This window comes from Hemitrygon akajei, chromosome 12, assembly GCF_048418815.1.
Source record: "Hemitrygon akajei chromosome 12, sHemAka1.3, whole genome shotgun sequence".
Classification (NCBI taxonomy): domain Eukaryota; kingdom Metazoa; phylum Chordata; class Chondrichthyes; order Myliobatiformes; family Dasyatidae; genus Hemitrygon; species Hemitrygon akajei.
The window spans coordinates 7,048,456-7,070,231 of NC_133135.1; the positions used below are offsets into that span (position 1 = coordinate 7,048,456).

The window sequence follows — 21,776 nt, forward strand, 5'->3', positions numbered from 1 at the left end:
AGAGCAGTCTGTTTTGCTTTTAGCATGTTTGGGCTTCAGCTAGAGATAAGGAGCCCTGTTCAACTTGGGAATATTGTGTCAGCCAGTTAGGATGGTGGAATTGGGAGAAGGTTCTAGAGAAAGCTGGGCGGAGAGGTTTTTGGTGATGGACACTGGTGTGGGTTGAGGTTTTTTTGATGGGAGCTGGGAGAAGACGGGGGGGGGGGGCAGGGAAAGATGGCTGAGGATGCAGTCCCTGTTGCACAAGGTGCTTTGTGCAAATGAATGGCCTCAAGGAGGAAGGAACAGTTACTACTGTGGGGGAGGGGGGGTGCGCCTGTTTGTTCAAGATGAATTTCGAGTGACATCGGAAAGTCACGCGTGCTTTCACACAGATCGTGGGTTCAGCACGCGAGTTAAGGCAACCTCAAGATGAGCTGCAACCTGAGTGCACATTTGGACCGAGTTAACTGTTCTTCTTTTTCCTTCTAACTGGTCAATAAAGCTGAGATTTGTAAATCTACATTTTTTTCAAATTGTACGTGGTGGATAATGTGTTATTTCTTGCTGACAGTGGGCAGCACTTACACAGGATTCGCTCAGATTGGGAATTCAAGAAAGGTGGTTTTCTCACTGCAGAGTCCATTGGCTAATATTGTTAGCAAAGGGCTAATCAGCACTGTTTCTAGCAACACCTAGTATTAAAGGGGTTTCAGGAAGAATAAAGATGTAGACTATTTTTTAAATGGAATGAGATTTCAGAGATCAAAGGTGCAAAGGGACTTGGGAGACCTAGTACAGGTTTTCCTAAGGGTTAACTTGCGGGTTTATTTCTGGTAAGGAAAGCAAGTGCAATGTTAGTGTTCATTTCAAGAGGACTGGAATACACGAGAGTAACAGTCATAGAACACTACTGCACAGAAATGAGCCGTTCAGACCAAACTTGTATTCTGCCTAGTCCCGTCCACCCATAGCCCTCCATATCTCGCCCATCCGTACCTTTCCAAACTTCTCTTAAATGCTGTAATCGGGCCTGTATCCACCACCTCCACTGGCAGCTCCTTCCACACACTCACCACCCTCTAAATGAAGAAGTCCCCCTTAGACATCTCACCTTTCACCCTTAACCTATAACCTCTAGTTCCAGGTTCACTCAACCTCAATAGAAAAAGCCAATTTAAATTTACCACCCCAAATTTTATATATCTCCATCAAACCTCCTCTCATTCTCCTCCACTCCAGGGAATAAGGTCCTAACCTATTAGTCTATAGCTCAGGTCCTGAAGTTCTGGCAAGGATGTAATGCTGAGGCATTATAAAGTATTGGTCACACCACATTTGGAGTATTGAGAGTAGTTTTGGGCCCCATATCTGAGGTTGATGGGTTCTTGATTAGTCAAGGCGTGAAAAGTAAAGGGGAGAAGGCAGGAGCACGGGGTTGAGAGGGACAATAAATCAGCCATGATTAAAATGGCCTAATTCTGCTCCTATAACTTATGGTCGAAATGGAACGGCCTTATTATTGTCACGTACCGAGGAAGAGTGACGAGCTTATCTTGCATACTTGCAGGTTGGGTCAGCCATAAAGATAGGCTGAGAGGGAACCTATATGTTTTTGAACAGCAAGGGGGCTTCAGGGTTGGGGGAGTAAGGGGGAAGAGTGGGGGAAAAAAATTCAACAAGACTGCAGATGCCAGAATCCGGAACAGAAAATGAACTGCTGGAGGATCTCATAAGGTCAGGCAGCATCTGTGGAGGGAAGTGGATAGTCGATGCTTCAGGCTAGGAGCCTTAAGCATGATTGACCATGATCAGATGGTAGAGCAAACTTTAAAGGGCCAAATGGCCTAATTCTATCTGCACAGGTTAGGCTTTGGACCAAGGTTCAAGATTGTTTAATGCAGGGGTCCTCAACCCTTTTCCTGCCACGGACTCTTACCATTAACCAAGGGATCCGTGGACCCCAGGTTGGGAATCCCTGGTTAACATTATTTCCAGTACAGGTGCCCCCCGTTTTTCGAACGTTCGCTTTACGTCAACTCGCTGTTACGAAAGACCTAGTTACCTGTTTTCGCTAACAGAAGGTGTTTTCACCGTTACGAGAAAAGGCAGCGCACGCGCTGAACAGCCAAGCTCCTCCCCGGAACTGCATTCTAGCCGGCATTGCTTAAACACGTGCCTGTGAGCATCTGTGCTTTATGTCGATTTATTTTGTGCATCCGTTAGCAAGATGAGTTCTAAGGTATTGGAAAAGCCTAAAAGAGCGAGTAAGGGTGTTACACTTAGCGTAAAACTAGACATAATTAAGCATTTCGATGGTGGTGAACAAAGTAAGGAAATAGAGAGTTTGGCTAAGGGTTTGTGGAAGTTGACGAAGAAGATGTTGAAGAGGTTTTGGCATCCCATGACCAAGAACTGAGAGATGAAGAGCTGATGAAGAGGAAAGGATAACAATTGAAGGCGAACGCAGTAGCGACTGACCTGAAAGTGAAGACATCCAGGAACTGAACATGAAGCAATTACGTGAGATTTTCGCTGCGATTGACAACGCTGCAATGATTGCAGAAAAGTATGACTTTAATTTTGAAAGGGTACGTAGGTTTAGGGCATATTTGCAGGATGGTTTGAGTGCTTACCAAGAACTGTATGATAGAAAAATGTGCGAGGCTAAGCAGTCAAGCATACTGTCGTTTTTCAAGCCTTCCACATCAGCCACAGCAGACGACGAAACTCGACCTTCGACATTGAGGCAGGCAGACATAGAAGAAGGTGACCTGCCTGCCCTGATGGAAACAGACAACGATGAGATGACACCCCAGTCTCCTCTACTTCCCACCAGCCCAGCCTCCGACGACTCAGTCTAACACACCATCATCAGTGTGCTCACTGTCTTCCCAATTCCGGTGAGTGAAACTACACTGGGCGTACATTATTTCTACTTTATATAGGCTGTGTATTTTTATGTGTTATTCGGTAGCTTCATAGCTTAAAGGTTACTGGAAAAAGTGTTTCTGCTGGGAGCGCTTGCGTGGAATTTTCGCTGTGGTGGACAGTGCTGCAATAATTGCGGAAAAGTATTCCTACTTTATACAGGCTGTGTATTTATCAGATCATTCCTGCTTTTACTATATGTTACTGTTATTTTAGGTTTTTTATGTTATTCGGCATGATTTGGTAGGTTATTTTTTGGGTCTGCGAACGCTCACAAATTTTTCCCATGTAAATAAATGGTAATTGCTTCTTCACTTTACGACATTCCGGCTTACAAACCATTTCATAGGAACGCTCTACCTTCGGATAGTGGGGGAAACCTGTACTCGAGTGTCAAGGAGAACAAAATAATTGTTACTCTGGATCCAATGCACCACACAAAAAAAAACAATAAGATAAAGAAGACAATAATATAAATATGTAAGATAGCTTCTATGCATAGATTGATTGTATGTCCATAAAGTGATGCTAGGCACAGGAGTGTCTGTACATAAGGTAGCTCTGACAAGAAATGATAAAGTAGTGGTGGTGGGGGATGTGGAGGGGTGGGTTAGTGGGTGAAGGTATTGATCAGCCTTATTACTTGGGGAAAGTAACTGTTTTAGATAGGATTCATTAAATGGATCAGCAGAGACATGGAGAGATGAAGAGTTTGTTCCTGCTGTATGATTCTACGAGGCCCCCACTCAAACGAATGAAACACAAGCGATGAGCCTCACCTAGACTGGTGCGTTCTTCGATCTCTGTCAGTTCTGGTTCCATACACTCGTCCGGAGCGTCGTCACCTGTTGTCGTGTTCGTTAAACGAGCATCTGCTTCAAAAGCTCGCTCCTTGCGAATCCTGGCATAGCCCTAGGGACAGGAGCCACAGAGACAACGTCAGGAGAGCAGACTCTGAGCCCACGCAGCTGCCACATGTTAACTCAACCCCACCAGGTCCCAATCACACCCCACACACTGATTAAACCGTCTGTAAAAGTATCCGATGTTTTACATTTCTCAAGATATCCTGAATCTACAAGGACAAGAGGCACTTTTAAAGATTACCATCACATTATGTGTCGTGTTGTATGATGATCAAGATCTTCTACATAAATGATAGAAGATCTGGTGTCAGTGGTCACATAACCAGGACTTGTGATCTACACCAGCTGCTCGCCTGACCATCTACCACCTGCTCCACTGACTTCACGTGACCCTGATAGAGGGGGCCAAGCAGATGCTACACCTTGTCCAAGAGGGATCTGAAGGCTAGTGGAATGAAGGAGCAGCTTACAAATCCTGTGCTAGAGACACATCTCCACCCCGCTACCCAACTTTTAAAGATCAAAGTTCAAAATAAATTTATTATCAAAATACGTATACTGTATGTCCCAACCTTCTTGCAGGCAATCACAGTAAATTCAACGAAACACAATAGAATTAATGAAAGGCCACACACAAGACGGACAAATAACTGATGTGTAAAAGGCAATAAACTGTGCAAATACAAAAAGAAAGAAAAAAGGAATAATAATATTAAGGCAATAGAGAACACGAGATATCAGTGGAGGGAACAGTTCAGAGATGAGACAAGTTGAGTTGAGTCAAGCTATCCCCTCTGGTTCAAGAGCTTGATGGTTAAGTATTTCTGAACCTGGTGGTGTGGGTCCCGAGGCTCCTGTACCTCCTTCCTAATGGCAGCAGCGAGAAAAGAGCAGGTGCTGGATGGTGGAGGTCCCCGATGATGAATGCTGCTTTCCTGCAACAGCGCTCCACGTAGATGTGCTCAATGGTAGGGAGAGCTTAATATGGTGATAATATGCACCATATTCATTTCTGACCAGCTCTCCCTAGTCTGCACCCATTTAGATCGAGAGGCTCACAAATTCAACTGGGCATCAGTGAAAGTCACAGTGGAAGCAAACTCATGACATGCAAGAGAATTCCTAGAAGTGTGGCTTTTCACAAACGATTCTGTAAACATGTAGGCTTCATTCCCTTTAATAAGTAACTGCAGGCAAAATTCCAGACAACATAGTTGCCCTTCATTCGTCACGATTGAGTTCCTGTAATGACGACCAATCAACTGATTGATCAGAAACTCCCCCTTTTCTTTCTTCCATGGCCTTATATCCTCTCCCATCAGATTCCCCCTTCTCCAGCCCTGTTATCTTTCACCAATCAACTTCCCAGCTCTTTGCTTCTCTCTTCCCCCTCCCAGTTTCACCTATCGCCTTGTGTTTCTCCCTCCCTTCTCCCCACTTTCTTACTCTGACCCCTCATCTTTTTTTCCTCTAGTCCCAATGAAGGGTCGAAGCCTGAAACATTGACTATATTCTTTTCCATCAATGCTTCCTGGCCTGCTGCGTTCCTCCAGCATTTTGTGCATGTTGCTTGAATTTCCAGCATGTGTAGATTTTCTCTTGTTTGTAACTGATTGGTAAGTGTATAAAAGCCAATTATTAAGAGGATGGACAAGTGAAAGCACACTGATGATGTCTTCTCATATGGTGAGAAAATATTTGCAGATGGATTGCTAAGATCAGAGAACAACTCAACTCAACCGTATCTACATTTTGTAAGCATTTCTGTTCAAGGGCACTGGTGTTTCCATACCAGTTTGTGATACAACCAGTCAATATACTCTCTACTGCACGTCTATAGAAGTTTGTCAAAGAATAACTTTATTTGTTACATGAACATCAAAACACACAGTGAAAGTCGTCATTTGTGTCAATAACCAACACAGTCCAAAAGGATGTGCTGGAAACAGCCGGTACACGATACTAACCAATGATAAACACAAGAGATTCTGCAGATGCTGGAAATCCAGAGCAACACACACAAAATGCTGGAGGAACTCAGAAGGTCAGGCAGCATCTATGGAGAGGAATAAAAAGTCAGCGTTTGTGCCAAGTCCCTTCTTCAGGACTGGAAAGCAAGGGGGAAGATGCCGGAATAAAAAGGTGGGGGAGGAGGGGATGCTGGGAGGTGAAAGGAAGAAAAGGCGAAGGGCTGGAGAAGAAAGAATCTGATTGGAGAGGAGAGTGGACCATGAGAGAAAGGGAAGGGGGGGGGCACCAGGGGGAGGTGATAGGCAGATAAGGAGAATTAGTAAGAGGCTAGAGTGGGGAATTGAAGAAGAGGGAAGAGGGAGGGGAGAAAAGTTCCAGAAGTTGGAGAAATCAATATTTATGCCATCAGGTTGGAGGCTACCTAAGTGGAATATGACATGTTGCTCCTCAAACCTGAGGTTGGCCTCATTGTTCATGCACTGACACATCGAAATGGGAATGGGGATGGGAATTAAAATGGTTGCTATCTTAACATCCAAACTCCTAGAGAAGAACATGAGAATCTCTTGTGTTTATGGAAAAAGACTCCTGAAAGATGAGCCTTATTTGTCACAAGTATATTGAAACATACAGTGAAATGTGTTGTTTGTGTCAAAGACCAACACAGCCCAAGGATGTGCCAGGGTAGTGCATCAATGTCACCTTGCTTCCGACACCAACACAGCACGTCCACAACTCACTAACCCTAACTTGTACGTGGTTTCACCCTACATTCCAAACCAAGCACCCAGAGGAGACCCACGTGGACATGGTGAGAACGTACCAACTCTTCACAGACGGCGACAGGAACTGAACCCGATCGCAGGCGTTGTAATGCGTTATGCTAACCACTACGCAGAGCCAAACAGGAATGAGCACAATGTCTGAACTGAACACAGGGCTGAATTAAACCAAGACCCTCCTGCACGTCACTGGCAGCCTGTCCTGGTCCAATCACCTAGATGTCACAGCCAAGAAAGCCCATCAGTGCCTCTTATTACCTCAGGAGGTTTAAGAAATTTGGCATGTCCTGGGCGATCCTCACCAATCAATCTTAAAAGTGGGTTAAAAGGTTGGTATAACATTGTGGGCCAAAGGGCCAGTACTATGCTGTAGTATTCTAAGTTCTACAAAGGGACATTGGTATATGCTAACTGGGTAATCATAGTAGACTCCTATGGCACAGAGAGAGGCCATTTGCCCGCCGTGTCCATGGTGATCCCTGCAGTGAGATATACTTGGTTTGTGAGATTTGCCAGTGTTATAACCTCCCCACCATGTCTCTACATACTTACATGTGCTCTATCCACATATACTTACTGTTGTGGTGGCAGGGTGGAGCTACGTTTGATCTCCCAATCTACTTGTGGTGACCCTTGCACAAACAAAGCCTTCCCACTGTATCTTAGTACTAACATTGTTCGGGGCAGCACAGCAGCATATTGGTTAGCACAACAGGGCCAAGTTCTGCTGTTCCAATTCCCACCTCTGTCCGTAAGGAGTTTGCACGTTCTCCCTGTGTATTTCCTCCAGGTGCTCTGGTTTCCTCCTGAAGTCCAAAAGTGTACGGGTTAGAATTAATAAGTAGTGGGCATGCTATGTTGGCGTCAGAGGCCTGGCAACACTTGTGGGCTGCCCCCAGCACATCCTCGGACCGTGTGAGTCGATCACACAAACAACGCATTTCACTGTATGTCTCAAAGCACATGTGACACACAAAAAGCTAACCTTTAATCTCACCTTAAACCAATGCCCAGGGTTCTGGAGAAGAGAAAAGGTCAAGCTGAAACCACAACCTTACTGAGTGAGAGGAGAGCATTTCAGGGGCCAAATGGTTTACCTCTCACCCTCACCCCTACTATTTCTTACAAGGTCAAGGTGGCAAAACTGAACTGGTATGGTTCCTGCCTCATTCTTGGGATGTCCCAGGAGAATTTGATGCACCTGTGTCATATAAACCTAATCTTTAAACTACTGTATGTGATAAAGTGAAAGTTCAAAGTATATTTGTTATCAAAAAGACCAGGCACAATATGGACAAACAATCAATGAGCAAAAGACAACAAACTATAAATACAAACAGAAAAAAAAAGCAATATACATCGAGAACATGAGATGAAGAGACCTTGAAAGTGAGTCCATAGGCTGTGGGAACAGTTCAATGATGGGTTGAGTGAAGTTATCCCCTCTGGTGTAGGAGCCTGATGGTCGAGGGGAAATGCTGTTCCCGAACCTGATGGTGTGAATTCAGAGGCTCCTGTCTCTCCTTACTGATAATAAACAGATTCCAATAAACCTGCCAAATTGATCCAGAAGCATTTGCTTGCAATTGGCTTAGCAGCTGAGGTTGAGGTTGCTGGCAGTGACTTGGCTAAGAACAGAATGTGTGTTTAGTGCTCGTCTCACTAGGAGCTTCAAGTTCTGTTCAGACACAGCAGATCAATCGCCAGCTTTCTCTGAGGCTTCGGTGAGCTTCAGCCAGCAGCGCCCAGGGGTTGTGAGCTCCAAAGCCCGTTACAAACACCAGGCAAGCCCTCGACTGTGGTGGCATTCGCCCTGGCCCGAGTGTTTTGGATTGGCTGCTGCACTCTGCAGTAATAGCATTTACTCATTCCCTCTGCACATCAGTGATAACGAGGCAGAAAGCAAAGGCTCTCTCTGTCAAACTCTGTACATTTTTTCCCCATACTAGTGATATTTAAATGAAAGTTTAATGACAGCACACCATGTCAGCTCAGTAAAACACAGAACAGTCACGCAATGGCTGGCACAAAACCATTACAGCTTGGGGTAATGGAGTTCAGAGTTCAATTCCCGTGTCCTCTGCGAGAAGTTTGCACATCTTTCCGGTAAGTGCCTAGGGCTTCTTCCAGGCACACTGGCTTCCTCCCACATTCCAAAGAGGTATCAGTTAGGAGGTTAATCTGTTACTTCATTACATGCTGTGTTGCATGACGTGGGTAAACATGGTCTTTCCATGACCATAACTGTTCTTGGCAAATTTTTCTGCAGAAGCGGTTTGCCATTGCCTTCTCCTGGACAGTGTCTTTACAAGACAGACGACCCCAGCCATTGTCAATACTCTGCAGAGATTGTCTGCCTGGTGTCAGTGGTCACATAACCAGGACTTGTGATATGCACCGGCTGCTCATACGACCATCCACCACCTGCTCCCATGGCTTCATGTGATCCTTATCCGGGGGCTAAGCAGATGCTACACCTTGCCCAAGGGTGATGTGCAGGCTAGCAGAGGGAAGGAGCACCTTACACCTCCAAATTATGTATTTAAGTGAAAGCGAGAACAAATTGCAGTACTTTAAAATTGTGTATTAGTATCCCATGAGATATCAATGAAGAAATTCATCCAGTGTACGACACAGTGCTCCTTTGAAAGACTGTAAATGAACAAAATCAGTGCAGATACCTAGTAAATTTGTATCTCCACCCCACCACCCTAGCTGGTTAATCAGTGATTGCAAATTGTCCTGGGATCAGTCTGGGGTTGGGCAGTGCAACTCGTTGTACCTGAAAGGCCCAATGGTATAGCACAGAAGCAGGCCCTTCGACCCATCTTGTTTGTGCTGACCACAATGCCAAATTAAACTAACCTCTTCAGCCTGTATGTGATGCATATCCCTCTATTAGTTACGAGTTCAGGCACCTGTCTACAGGTCTCTTAAATGTCATATCTGCCTCCACCAGCACCCAAATCAGTATATTCCAGGCATCCACCACTCTCCGTGCATTTAAAAAGAAATGTCTGCCTCATAAATTTCCTCTAGATTTTTCCCCTCAAACCTTAAACCGAGGACTTCCAGGATTTAACATTTCCACCCTAAATAGGGGAGAAAAGACTCTTACACACAGTGGAATCTGGTTCATTGGGATCAATACGTTTTGGACCAAAGAAGTGACAACCAAATTAGCTGAAGTTTCATGGAAATAATTAAAAAGGTATTAAAAAGACAGATTACCGATTAGCTGAATAAGAAATTATGTCTTTAAATGAAAGAGAGAACAAATTATAGTTCTTTAAAATTGTGAATTAGTTCCCAATAGTTAACGACGGAAGAATTCATCCAGTGTACACTGCCATACTCTTTTGATTGACTGTAAACAAAATCAGTGCAGACACCTAATGAAGATAATGGACTGCCTTCATACAATGCTTTCTAATACTGTATCCCACAAATTTTCATTTTCATTGTAATATTCAAGATGATTGTCAATACCTTCAGATTCTTCATAGTTCCCAACTTCTTGTAGTAGTGAAATAGTTTCATTTTCACTCCCAGCTGTTTCTGGCAATTCCAAGACTGAATGCTTGAAACCACAGTGAACAAAACAGTTTCTACTGCTGACTTCTCACCAACTATCAGTGACAAAAATCATTGCTTTTTGAACACAAGCACGTACAGCTCATGCTATTTAAAAACTGTTTGCTCTAAGCACACAGTAGTGTCTAACCAGAATCCACTGTAATTTTTCCTTACCTGTATTTACTTTTTCCCCAGGAAATGTTATAATCTCCCATTGGAAATGTCTAATACTCGGGGGCATGGATTAAGGTGAGAGAGGGCAAGTTTAAAGTAAATGTGAGGAGCAAGTTGTTTTTTTTTTAAATTACGTAGAGAGTGTGGGGTGGCAGGAATTAACTGCTGGTGGTTGCTGACAGAGGCAGATAGAACAGTGGTAGCTGGGGTACCGCAGACTTTTGCACAGTCCTGCTTAATGGTTAACATAGGAAGGTGGTTGGGAAACAGAAATAAGAGCACTTATCATTGTATTAGCTCAGTAGTATTAAATGTTATTTGGTAACTGCAAAGATATAATACATCACTGTGCATTCCAGCTACATCCATGTTTTTTGCACAGTACCGTCACTGCAGTGTAAACAGCATTATGACAACTGGTTTAAAATGCTTACGGTGCAGTGATGGGGGCAATGGACAGAGGGGTGTGGGGGGGCGGGGGCTAACTAGAATTAACCAAATCAACTAGGGAAGAAACTTCTAAAATGGTGTGGTTGCTGTTTTAATAGCCCTATAGTGCTTTCTTGGGTGGGGGGGGGGGGGGAGATAGGGTAGGGATACACCTCTATCAAAGTCACCCTTAGACAAGGTGTAGCACCTACTTAGCCCCCCCATCAGGGTCACATGAAGCCATGGGAACAGGTGGTGGATGGTCGTAAGAGCAGCTGGTGTGTATCACAAGTCCCGGTTATGTGACTACTGACGCCAGGCAGACAATCTCTGGAATATTGATAACCGGCTGGGGTCACCCGGCTTGTAAAGACACTGTCCAGAAGAAGGCAATGGCAAACCACTTCTGCATAAAAATTTGCCAAGAACAATCATGGTAATGGACAGACTGTAGCGGTGTGCTACATGTAGCACTGAAATAACGACACGGAGTCAATGAACTGCAGTTACAAAAAGATTTTATTCGAACTTCGCGGCCTCGCTTCAAAGCCTTCCTGATCCTGCCCTCCCCGGGCGCGGATGCTGTAGGGGGGCACATATTCACAGTCCCCCGCGGGCTTTTCCCCTTGCTGGTGAAGCAGACCTGGCGCCCTTTTGGGACTGGCCTTTATGCCGGCGCGCTGGCTATTTGTGAGCCGGTTCGAGTGCGCTAGGAAGTGGGTCGCCACAAGACCATGATTACCCACATCATACCACACAGCAGTAAACAAATAAATGAACAGTAGTGCTTTCATCAAGGGAGCTGTTGGAAAAGGTAGTTTGCAGGCTGGGTATCACACGTGACCTTTACTGCTGACCTGATAACACAGAAAGGTACTCTAACCAAACCAGTGGGAAGGCTGAACCATTCTATTTCCTGCCACATCATGGCCTTGACTCCATCCATCTCCACGGCAACAATCCAAATCTGGGTTTCCCCTGCCCATCTCCCTGCATTGTTCCTCCTTGGAGATGTTCTGTAAAACCTGGTCCTGCCACCAGCCAGCGGTCGGCAGGGAGTCCATATCCGACTCATCCCTCTACTCCGCAATTTGGTAATGCTTTTATAATTTCAGAAATAAACTTTACTCATAATAAATTATATATAGTAAAATAATATTTAGTAATCATGGTAAGACTCTTGGCAGTGTGGAGGATCAGAGGGATCTTGGGGTCTGAGTCCATAGGACGCTCAAAGCAGCTGTGCAGGTTGACTCTGTGGTTAAGAAGGCATACGGTGTATTGGCCTTCATCAATCGTGGGATTGAGTTTAGGAGCCGAGAGGTAATGTTGCAGCTATATAGGACCCTGGTCAGACCCCACTTGGAGTACTATGTTCAGTTCTGGTTGCCTCACTAGAGGAAGGATGTGTAAACTATAGAAAGGGTGCAGAGGAGATTTACAAGGATGTTGCCTGGATTGGGGAGCATGCCTTATGAGAATAGGTTGAGTGAGCTCGGCCTTTTCTCCTTGGAGCGATGGAGGATGAGACATGACCTGACAGAGGTGTACAAGATAGTGAGAGGCATTGATCATGTGGATAGTCAGAGGCTCTTTCCCAGGGCTGAAATGGTTGCCACAAGAGGACACAGGTTTAAGGTGCTGGGGAGTAGGTACAGAGGAGATGTCAGGGCTAAGATTTTTACTCAGAGTGGTGAGTGCATGGAATGGGCTGCCGGCAACGGTGGTGGAGGCGGATACAATGGGGTCTTCTAAGATACTTTTAGATAGGTACATGGAGCTTAGAAAAATAGAGGGCTATAGGTAAGCCTAGTAATTTCTAAGGTAGGGACATGTTTGACACAACTTTGTGGGCTAAACGGCCTGTATTGTGCTGTAGGTTTTCTATGTTTCTAAACTACAATGGATTCCAGTTAATTGAGACACAACAGGACCAGTACATTTTGGCCCAATTAAGCAGCTACCCCAAGTTTTATGACAATAGTTTTAAAAAATATATATAAAAAAGACCAACTACATTTAGCTGAGTAACAAATTAGGTATATAAATGAAATACAGAATAAATCAGGATGCTATAAGTACTACTACAGTTCTATAAAACTCTATATTAGCTCCTAATAGTTATCGGTATTGGAATTCATCCTGTGTACACTGCCATGTTCTTTTGATTGACTGTAAATAAGCAAAGCCAGTGCAGCACAGAAAATGCACTGCCTTCTACCAGTGTCATCAATGATTGCACCCTCCAAATCTTCATTTTCATTGCAAATTTCAAAATAATTGCTGATACCATCAAATTCTTCATAGTTGCTATACTTAAGAACATAAGATATAGGAGCAGAATGAGGCCACTTAGCCCATCAAGTCTGCACTGCCATTTCATCATATCTGATCCAATTTTCCTCTCAGCCCTAATCTTCTACTTTCTCCCCAAATACCTTCATGCTCTGACTAACCAAGAATCTATCAACATCTGTCTTAAATATACATAAAGACTTGGCCTCCATAGCTGCCTGTGGCAAAGAATGCCACAGATTCACCACTCTCTGACTAAAGAAATTCCTCCTCATCTCCATTCTAAATGGATACCCCTCTATTCTGAGGCTCTGTTATCTGGTCTTAGACACTCTCACTATAAGAAACATCCTCTCCACATCCACTCTATCAAGGCCTTTCACCATTCGATAGGTTTCAATTAGGTCATCTCACATTCTTCCAAATTCTAGTGAATACAGGCCCAGAGCCATCAAACACTCTTCATCTGACAAGCTATTCATCCTGGAACAGTTTCAAGAACCTCCTTTATACTGCTTCCAGTTTCAGCACATCCCTTCTAAGGGCCCAAAACTGCTCACGATACTCCAAGTGAGGCCTCCATAGTGCTTTATAAAGTCTCAACAATACATCTTTGCATTTACACTCTAGTCCTCTTGAAATGAATGCTAACACTGTGGTGCCTTCCTCACCACAGACTCAACCTGCAAATTAACCTTTGGCGAATCCCTCAAGATGGTACATCCCGTGCAGTGGCTTGTCCTGCCATGCCCTCTGGTCCTCTGGCTCTGCTTCACCCACTTCCGTTTCCATGTCCCATGCCTGTGTCTGAGGTATTCCCCTAGGAGGTCACCCTTAGGGGCCATCTTCCTGACATACTCATGGATGTTTCACATTTCTTCCAGGACTGCGGCCTTGACACTTCCAAGTTCCTGTCCTCCTTTATTTCGGCAGGTGGTACAGTCACTCGACATTGAACTTCGGGTAGTTTCCGGGTCTTGATGTCAGCAGCTTCAAGTTCGTTCCGTGGCCAGCACGCTTTTGCGGCTGGGTAATCTGATGACGGCTATGGCGAATGTGTTGACGGTTCTGATTTTGTTCTTCCCATTCAGCTGTTTTTAGGACCCGTCTCACTCTTTGGAGGTATTTGGATGTTGCAGCCTTCCTTGTGTCCTCATTGCAGCTTCCATACACCTGAAGGATACCCATGTATTTATAGCTGTCCCGTACATACAACATAGAAAACCTATGGTACAATACAGGCCCTTTGGCCCACAATGCTGTGCCGAACATGTACTTACTTTAGAAATTACCTCGGGTTATCCATAGCCCTCTATTTTTCTAAGCTCCATGTACCTATCCAGGAGCCTCTTAAAAGGCCCTATTGTATCTGCCTCCACCACCGTCGCCAGCAGCCCATTCCATGCACTCAGCACTCTCTGAGTAAAAAAAACTCACCCCTGACATCTCCTCTGTACTTACTTCCAAGCACTTTAAAACCGTGCCCTCTCATGCTAGCCATTTCAGCCCTGGAAAAAAGCCTCTGACTATCCACACGATCAATGCCTCTCATCATCTTGTACACCTCTATCAGGTCACCTCTCATCCTCTGTCACTCCAAGGAGAAAAGGCCGAGTTCACTCAAACTATTCTCATAAGGCATGCTCCCTAATCCAGGCAACATCCTTGTAAATCTCCTCTGCATCCTCTCTATGGTTTCCACATCCTTCCTGTAGTGAGGCGACCAGAACCGAGCACAGTACTCCAAGCTTAAAGTTAATAACTCATTGGGAGTGATTGATAAGTTTGTGGCCTAAGGTAGAAGGAGATGAGTTATTCATTTCAAACTTTCTGCATAATCACTCAAAGAGTTGACCTGCATGTGCATGTAACGAGAGCTGTATAACTCATCTCCTTCTACCTTCGGCCACGAACTTATCAATCACTCCTGCTGTGGACACTTTCTGGAGGTCCAAGATCCGTATGCTCCATGACCACTGGAATAAGTGTGTAAATGTAGGACGGAATTATGTTGAAAAATAAATGTGCTAGGTTTTCTAAAATTGACTCCTTCTACCTTAGGCCACGAACTTATCAATCACTGTGTGTGTGTGTGTGTGTGTGTGTGTGTGTGTGTGTGTGTGTGTGTGTGTGTGTGTGTGTGTGTGTGTGTGTGTGTGTGTGTGTGTGTGTGTGTGTGTGTGTGTGTGCTATAGTCAATGGCCAGATTGTTTACTCACATTGAGAGAAATGTTGTGGTCACGACACCACATGATTGGGCTCTTTATTTCCTTCCTGTACTGGCCACCCCATCCACGCAGAACTCCCCCCTCCACCCAACACCTACCTCAGAGGTGGGTGGGGAAGGGGGGGGGGGGGGTCACACCTGCTTTCTACGGTCAGGCCTCAGCACTCTCAAGGTGAGTGTGTCACCAAAATGAAATAATGATATCAGTTCAATTAATTCCAGCAGCTGAATCGAAGAGTAACAGGCCTGCTCCAGAGACCTCAGCAGTGAAGCACCATTATCCCTCCAGGCAGGGCCTTGCTCGTCAGCCATGCACCTTTCACAAGGGGCACTGAACCAACGTCACTTCGACTCCAACATATACGTCACGTGGACACTGAAACATACAGTGAAATGTGTCGCTTGCGTCAACGACCACAGCCCGAGGATTGTACTGAGGGCAGCCTGCAAGTGTCAACACAGCACGTCCACAGCTCACTAACCCCAACCTGTACGTGTTTGGAATGTGGGAGTTCAGGGCGCATTCATTAACAAAGTATGTATAAATTATACAGCCTTGAGATTCGCCTGCTTACAGGCAGCCACAAAGCAAGAAGCCCAATTTAGTCAAAAAAGACCAACACTCAATGTGCAGAGAGAGAAAGGGAAAACACAAATCATGCAAACAAGAAAAGCAAGCAACAGCATTCAGAAGCAAATTGAGTCCATAGATCTGAAACGCTGGAGTAGGCCCATAGCCTCTGTCTCAGTTCATCACACAGCGGGACAAATCACCGAAGCTCACAGACACGATGTGTGTAGCAGCCGGAACAGTCTCACAGTGCCACGGAGAGGGAAACATTGCAGAATCAGCCTGATCCTCACCGCCGGTCCCCACACCCAGCTTTCTGGGCTGGTGTTTAAACACCGGGTTATCCTCCACACAAGGACCCAGGCCCTGCCCAGCAATAGGCCCTGGGCCTAGATCTCACCGCCCAGCCTGTGGCCGCAGCCGCACTCAACCTTTCCAAACCAGCTCGGCACTTAGATCAACCCAATCCCGCTCCAAGTTCAGGTGGACGGGCTCCAAAACTCCTCCTTACCAACTCCTCTCTGATTCACTCGCACCCACTCCATCTCAAACTTGCCTCAACCCTCGATTCAGCCTCACCATGGCTCACCTCTTGTTTGGGGTGTCAATCTACCACAATTTACCACAGGAGAAGTTTTATTTTTTCTGAACTACCAGTAACCCAACTTCAGTAGCTCAAGCACGCAGCCACGGGGAGAATGTACAAAGTCCTTAATGACAGTGGCAGAAATTAACCCCGACTGGTAATCACTGCCACTATAAATTGATAGTGCACTAATTGCTGTACTACTGTGCTATCCCGTTGCAGAAAATGCAATTTTGTCACTGCAGCTGAATCAGAAATTCTCTCTTTGCAGTGAATATTCTTCACTGCCGCATTAGGATGTTGCCCGTTCTCCGGATTTGTACAAGACCAAAAGCCACAGGAGCACAATTAGGCCATACAGCCCATCGAGTTTGTCCCGCTATTTTATCAAGGCTGATTTATTACCCCTCTGAACCCCATTCTCCTGCCTTCCCCCCTTAAAACTTTTACATCATGACTAATGTACAATGTCCTGTGTATGTTACTCAAAATGGCTTCTTTGGTTTGTTACGAGTAGGAATGCTTCTTTGTCTGATAAGTGTTTCTCTCGCCGTTGTTTCGCTTTAGAATGGCTGATATGGTAATTGTATTCATTTGTTAATCAATGGGGAATGTTATTGTGTTTTGTGAGGCTGGGAACTTGGGGGAGGGGTTTTCGCGGGCTTTTGGTGTTAAGAGAGTCGGGAGGAAGACGGACGAGGAAGGTGGACGTGTGCTGGACTGCTCGTAAGACCACCGGGGTGGTCCCAGGGGTGACGACGTGGCTGTCAGATGATTCGTTGATTGAGCTCCTACGATGTGCACTACACTGACTGAACTTTGATAAATTGGCGCCTTTTGTTTTTTTCTTTCCTTGTGTATATATATATCTCGTATTGCCTAATACTTCTTTAGTTAATGTTAGTAAACTCTTTAAAGTGTATTTCATAACGGTATTTGGTGTGAAGTTGATACTGTGGGCGGCGCGAGGCATAAACTCGATTCTCACAGCACCTGCGTGTACGGGAGGTGGGTTGGTGTGTGGCTGGATCTCCTTTTCCCCTAGACATAGACCAGCCTTTTGGGTAAGTGTTAGACTAATCAGGAATCTATCGACTGTCTGAGGGAGTTCATACATTCAACTTTGTGACTGCATGGGTTTTCTCTGAGTGCTTCGGTTTCCTCCCACAATCCAAGAAAGTCTGGGTTAGGATTAGTAAAATTGTTGGCACCAGAAGCGTGGCGACACTCGTGGGCTGCCCCCCCCCCCAGCAAATCCTGGGACAGTGCTGGTCGCTGACGCGAAAGAAGCATCGAAACGAAGTATGCTTTGATGTACGTGTGACAAAGAAAGCTAATCTCATCGTGTGCAGAGTGCAACACCTTGCACTTGTAGATGGGTTCTCAATAGGCGGGGGTGGTGAAAGGTCACTGTGCGGGCAGAAGATCAGAAGCTGAGGTTAAAGTCAACTCAGCCACGTCAGTGAATGTGCAGCAGCGTGAGGAGACTAGTGACCCACGCTTCCTGGATATTTACATACCTACAGAACCGCGGGCAACAGGAGAGGAAGAGGAAATCTATGCAACGCACTATTGCGATCAAACAGAATTTCTGCAACTTAGAGAATGAGATTAACTTGATTCCCTTTCAAGTATCCAATAACGTCCGAGTGTTACCATCACTCTCATTTGCTATCCCATTTCCAACGATTTTCCTTTCTAAATATAGAACACACATTCAGCGGTCACATTATCTATTTATTTATTTTTATTTATTTAGAGATACTGTGTGGAACCCTAGCCTGATCACTGGTCACTGTCAACTGTCCTATTAATCCACTAATTGCAACATCTTCGAACTATGGGAAGAAACCAGAGCACCCGGAGAAAACCCATGTGTTCACAGGAAGGAACATGCAAACCTGCCCACAGAGGACGCCGGAACTGAACTCTGAACTCCGATGCCCCAAGCTGTAATGGTGTTGCACTAACCATGGTGTGGTACCTCCTGTACCTAATAAAATCACCGCCAGCATATGTTTGTGTTCTTCTGCTGCTGTAGCCCATCCACTTCGAGGTTCGGTGTGTTGTATGCTCAGAGATGCTCTTCTGCCCACCACTGTTGTAACGCGTGGATATTTGAGTTACTGTAACCTTCCTGTCAGTATGAACCAGTCTGGCCATTCCCTTCATACCCTGACCAATCAAGAATCTATCACTACTACTACTACATCGACTCTGGCCTAGGGGTCCGGCGTCGGGCACGATAACGGACTCTCCACTCCTCCCTCTACCTCATCAGTGTGATCAATTCATCTATATTAGCCGCGTCGCTATCTTCTAGGAGCGTGTTGACCTTGGGAGGGGACCCAGGGTTCATCCTCCCATGCTTGGGCTCCCATGTGATGACTAGGCTGGCAGGGAGCTCAGGGTGACGTAGACAGTGCCCTGCTAGTTGCCGTCTTTGTCGCCTGGATTTTAGTAGTGAGCATCGGTAGGTCGTCATAGAGCTCGACGTTCATCATGTGCTGTTGCAACTCACGTCAAGAGCCATCCGGAGCATTCGTGTATAGCAACCATCTAGTGACTTTCTCATGGTCTTGGTGAGTGTCCACGTCTCACATCCGTACGTGAGAATGGACTCCATGACTGCTATGAAGATCCTCTTTTTGAGCCCTCTGGTCAGGTTCAACCTCCAGATTTCCTTCATGTTGTTCACAGCCCTCCACGCCAGCGCCTTCCGTATCTTTATGTCCTTCTCCAAATTCATCATTCTTGACCCGAGGTACTTGGAAGTCTAAGACTTCCTTAATGGTATAATTCTTTACGGTCTTGAGAGTACCTTCGTCGCAGCTGAATGCCATGTACTCTGTCTTTTTAGCGTTTAGGTGAAGTCCAACTTTATTGCACTCAATTTCCACTTTTGTCAGTAGCTGCTGTGCTTCCTCAATCTGGTCAGAGAGCAGGACTATGTCATCTGCAAAATCGAGATCTGTGAGCATAACTGGTCTGACCCTTTTGGCTTGTCCTGGTTTTATGGTAAAACCAAGCTTGTCATGATCCTTGGTAGCTTGACGTAAAGCGTAATCAAGGATGATTATAAAGACGTAGGGTGCCAGAGTGTCTCCTTGCAGCACACCAGCTAGGAGCTCGAACACTGCTGTTTCTCCGTCTGCTGATACAACTTTCACCATGGTCTCGGTATAGCTGGACTCTATTGCTCTCAGTAGATGGTCTGGTGCTCCGTCAGCTTTCAGGATCTTCAGCATTTTACCTTGGTGAATGGAGTCAAAAGCTTTGTGAAAATCGATGAAAGTAAGCACGGCTGGTAGGTTGTTCTTCTTGACTTCCTCGATGATTCTACGGAGAGCAAGTATTTCATTACTGTTGAGCGCTTCTGCCGAAAACCATTCTGATTGAATCTTAGCTTAGGGTCAATGGCGGTGCGAATCCTGTTCAAGATCATCCAATTGTATAGCTTTGCTAAGATGCAGGTCAAGCTGATACCGCGGTCGTTATCTGTCTTCGTGAGGGATCCAGACTTGGGGACAAGGATACATTTGAGAGTGACCACTGTTCTGGTCTGTCGCCTTTCATCAGTGCCGTATTACACATGTCCAGCAAGATGTTGTCCAAGTCGCAGTTCTTCAGGACATCTGGTGGTATTCCATCTGGTCCAGTGCTCCTGCCCTGTTTGAGTACATATTTGGCCTTCTTCAGTTCCTCAATGGTGAATGGGCCGTCATCGATGTTGACTTGCGTTAGTATCGTGGGTATGTCCTCTTCTTCTTCCGTGATCGTTGAAGGGTTTCCCAGCAGGTTCTTGAAATGGGTAAACTATGTCTGGACATGGTCCTCTGCTGTTCTACCACTTATTTGACCTGCTGGGGACTTCTTCCATCTGTCGATCTCGTTGACTAGGCGTCATGCTTCTCCATACTGCTTGTCTTCATTAGCAGCCTCTACCCCTCTAATCCTCTCAGCTAGTTCCTCTTCCTTCAGTCGGTCATAGGTGGCAAAGAGATTCTTCTTTGCTGTCTCGAACTTGTCTCTTAGCTCTTCTGTTTCGTTCCTTCTAAGTTCGGCATGATAAGCATTGACCACACTTCTTGCTGCGACGACGTCAGGATGTTTTCAGATACGGTTTTCTTTGATCCAGTTCACAGTAGGCAGACTCTTTGTTGCATCTGTGTGTGCGTCTATGAGCTGTTGATAGAAGTCGGTAGCAGTCTCTTCCTCCTCCCTCTCCAGTGGGCCGAAGCGATTTCTGGGCTTGAAAAATAGGTTGTGAGGAGAATGCCTTCCAGTCTATTTTCTCCTTGGGACCTGTGGCTTTGGGTTGCCGCAGACTCAGTCTCACTTGCATTGACACTACTCTGTGGTCAGAACTGACCGAGCTGAAGGTGCTGTAGGCTTCTGTGTTGATTCATTTTGTTCTTACGAGGATGTAGTCGAGATGTTTCCTGTTGAGGGAGGCTCTGTTTTCGTATGTCCACAGTTTACCAGCTTGCTTCTTGAACTGTGAGTTGGCGGCAATGAGACTGTGTTCCTGGATGAAATCAACTAGGTATCGTCCATTTCTGTTGGTAAAGTCGCGGTATGAGTATGGAACATCTTCCTGTCCGACCTGGGCATTAAAATCGTCGGGCACAGCCAGGAAGTTATGTGCTGGTATTGAAGTAACAGCTTCGTGAAGGGCTCCACCTCCTTCTCCTCGCTGCAGTTGTGCGGGGAGTAACAGACGATGACAGAGGTCGCCGGGTTTCAGTCGAATTCCGCAGTAAGGATTCTGTCACTGACTGAGACTACGCCCCTCAGTGCCTTCTTCAGCTTGCAGTTCAACACCAGCCCTACCCCGCCTCGTCGGCTCTCTCCATGCGGACGAGGTGACGAGGTGCATCCCCTCTACCTCTGTGAACCTTATCTCTTCATCTGGGTGTACATGACGGTGTTCTTGGATCCCCAGGATGGAGATCTCGTACCTGCTTGCCTGTGATGCCAACTCTGTGCATCGAGGCAAGAGGCGGATGGTGTTTGCGTTGAAGGTTGAGATGATCGTTTTTCCTTACAGTGCAAAAGAGGCGTAGTTCACTTGGCCCCCTTGTCGGACTCAACCCTCCCCGTGGGGTCTGAGGTTGTATCTTCATACCGCCTGTCTAGGCCGGGGTCTGGGCGCCATGCAGAGTTCCTGAGCACTCCCGGCTCTGGAGGTACAGGGTTTGCTGAGTTGTCTGTCATCGTAACGCCTTACAAGGCGCAAAACGAAAGACTGTGTGGCGCGCCACTCCTCACACAGACAGTAAGTGGCCGTTGACTCACAAGGAGTTCATCCACCCTCCGACAGGTTTTGCTTTTAGTCCTGCCGGGTGCCTGTACACCCTCCTCCCTGGTTAACTGAGTGCACCGGGGG

General features: G+C 45.9%; 1 protein-coding gene across 2 annotated transcripts in view; it reads right to left on the bottom strand.

Moving 5' to 3' along the window:
- samd13 (sterile alpha motif domain containing 13) overlaps positions 1-21,776 on the bottom strand; it is a 71,191-nt gene that overhangs the window by 33,097 nt on the left and 16,318 nt on the right. For both annotated transcript variants that reach the window (XM_073062537.1, XM_073062538.1), the window contains one exon: positions 3,690-3,822. In XM_073062537.1, coding sequence (XP_072918638.1) covers positions 3,690-3,822 — 133 coding nt within the window. The remainder of the gene's footprint in view (positions 1-3,689; positions 3,823-21,776) is intronic.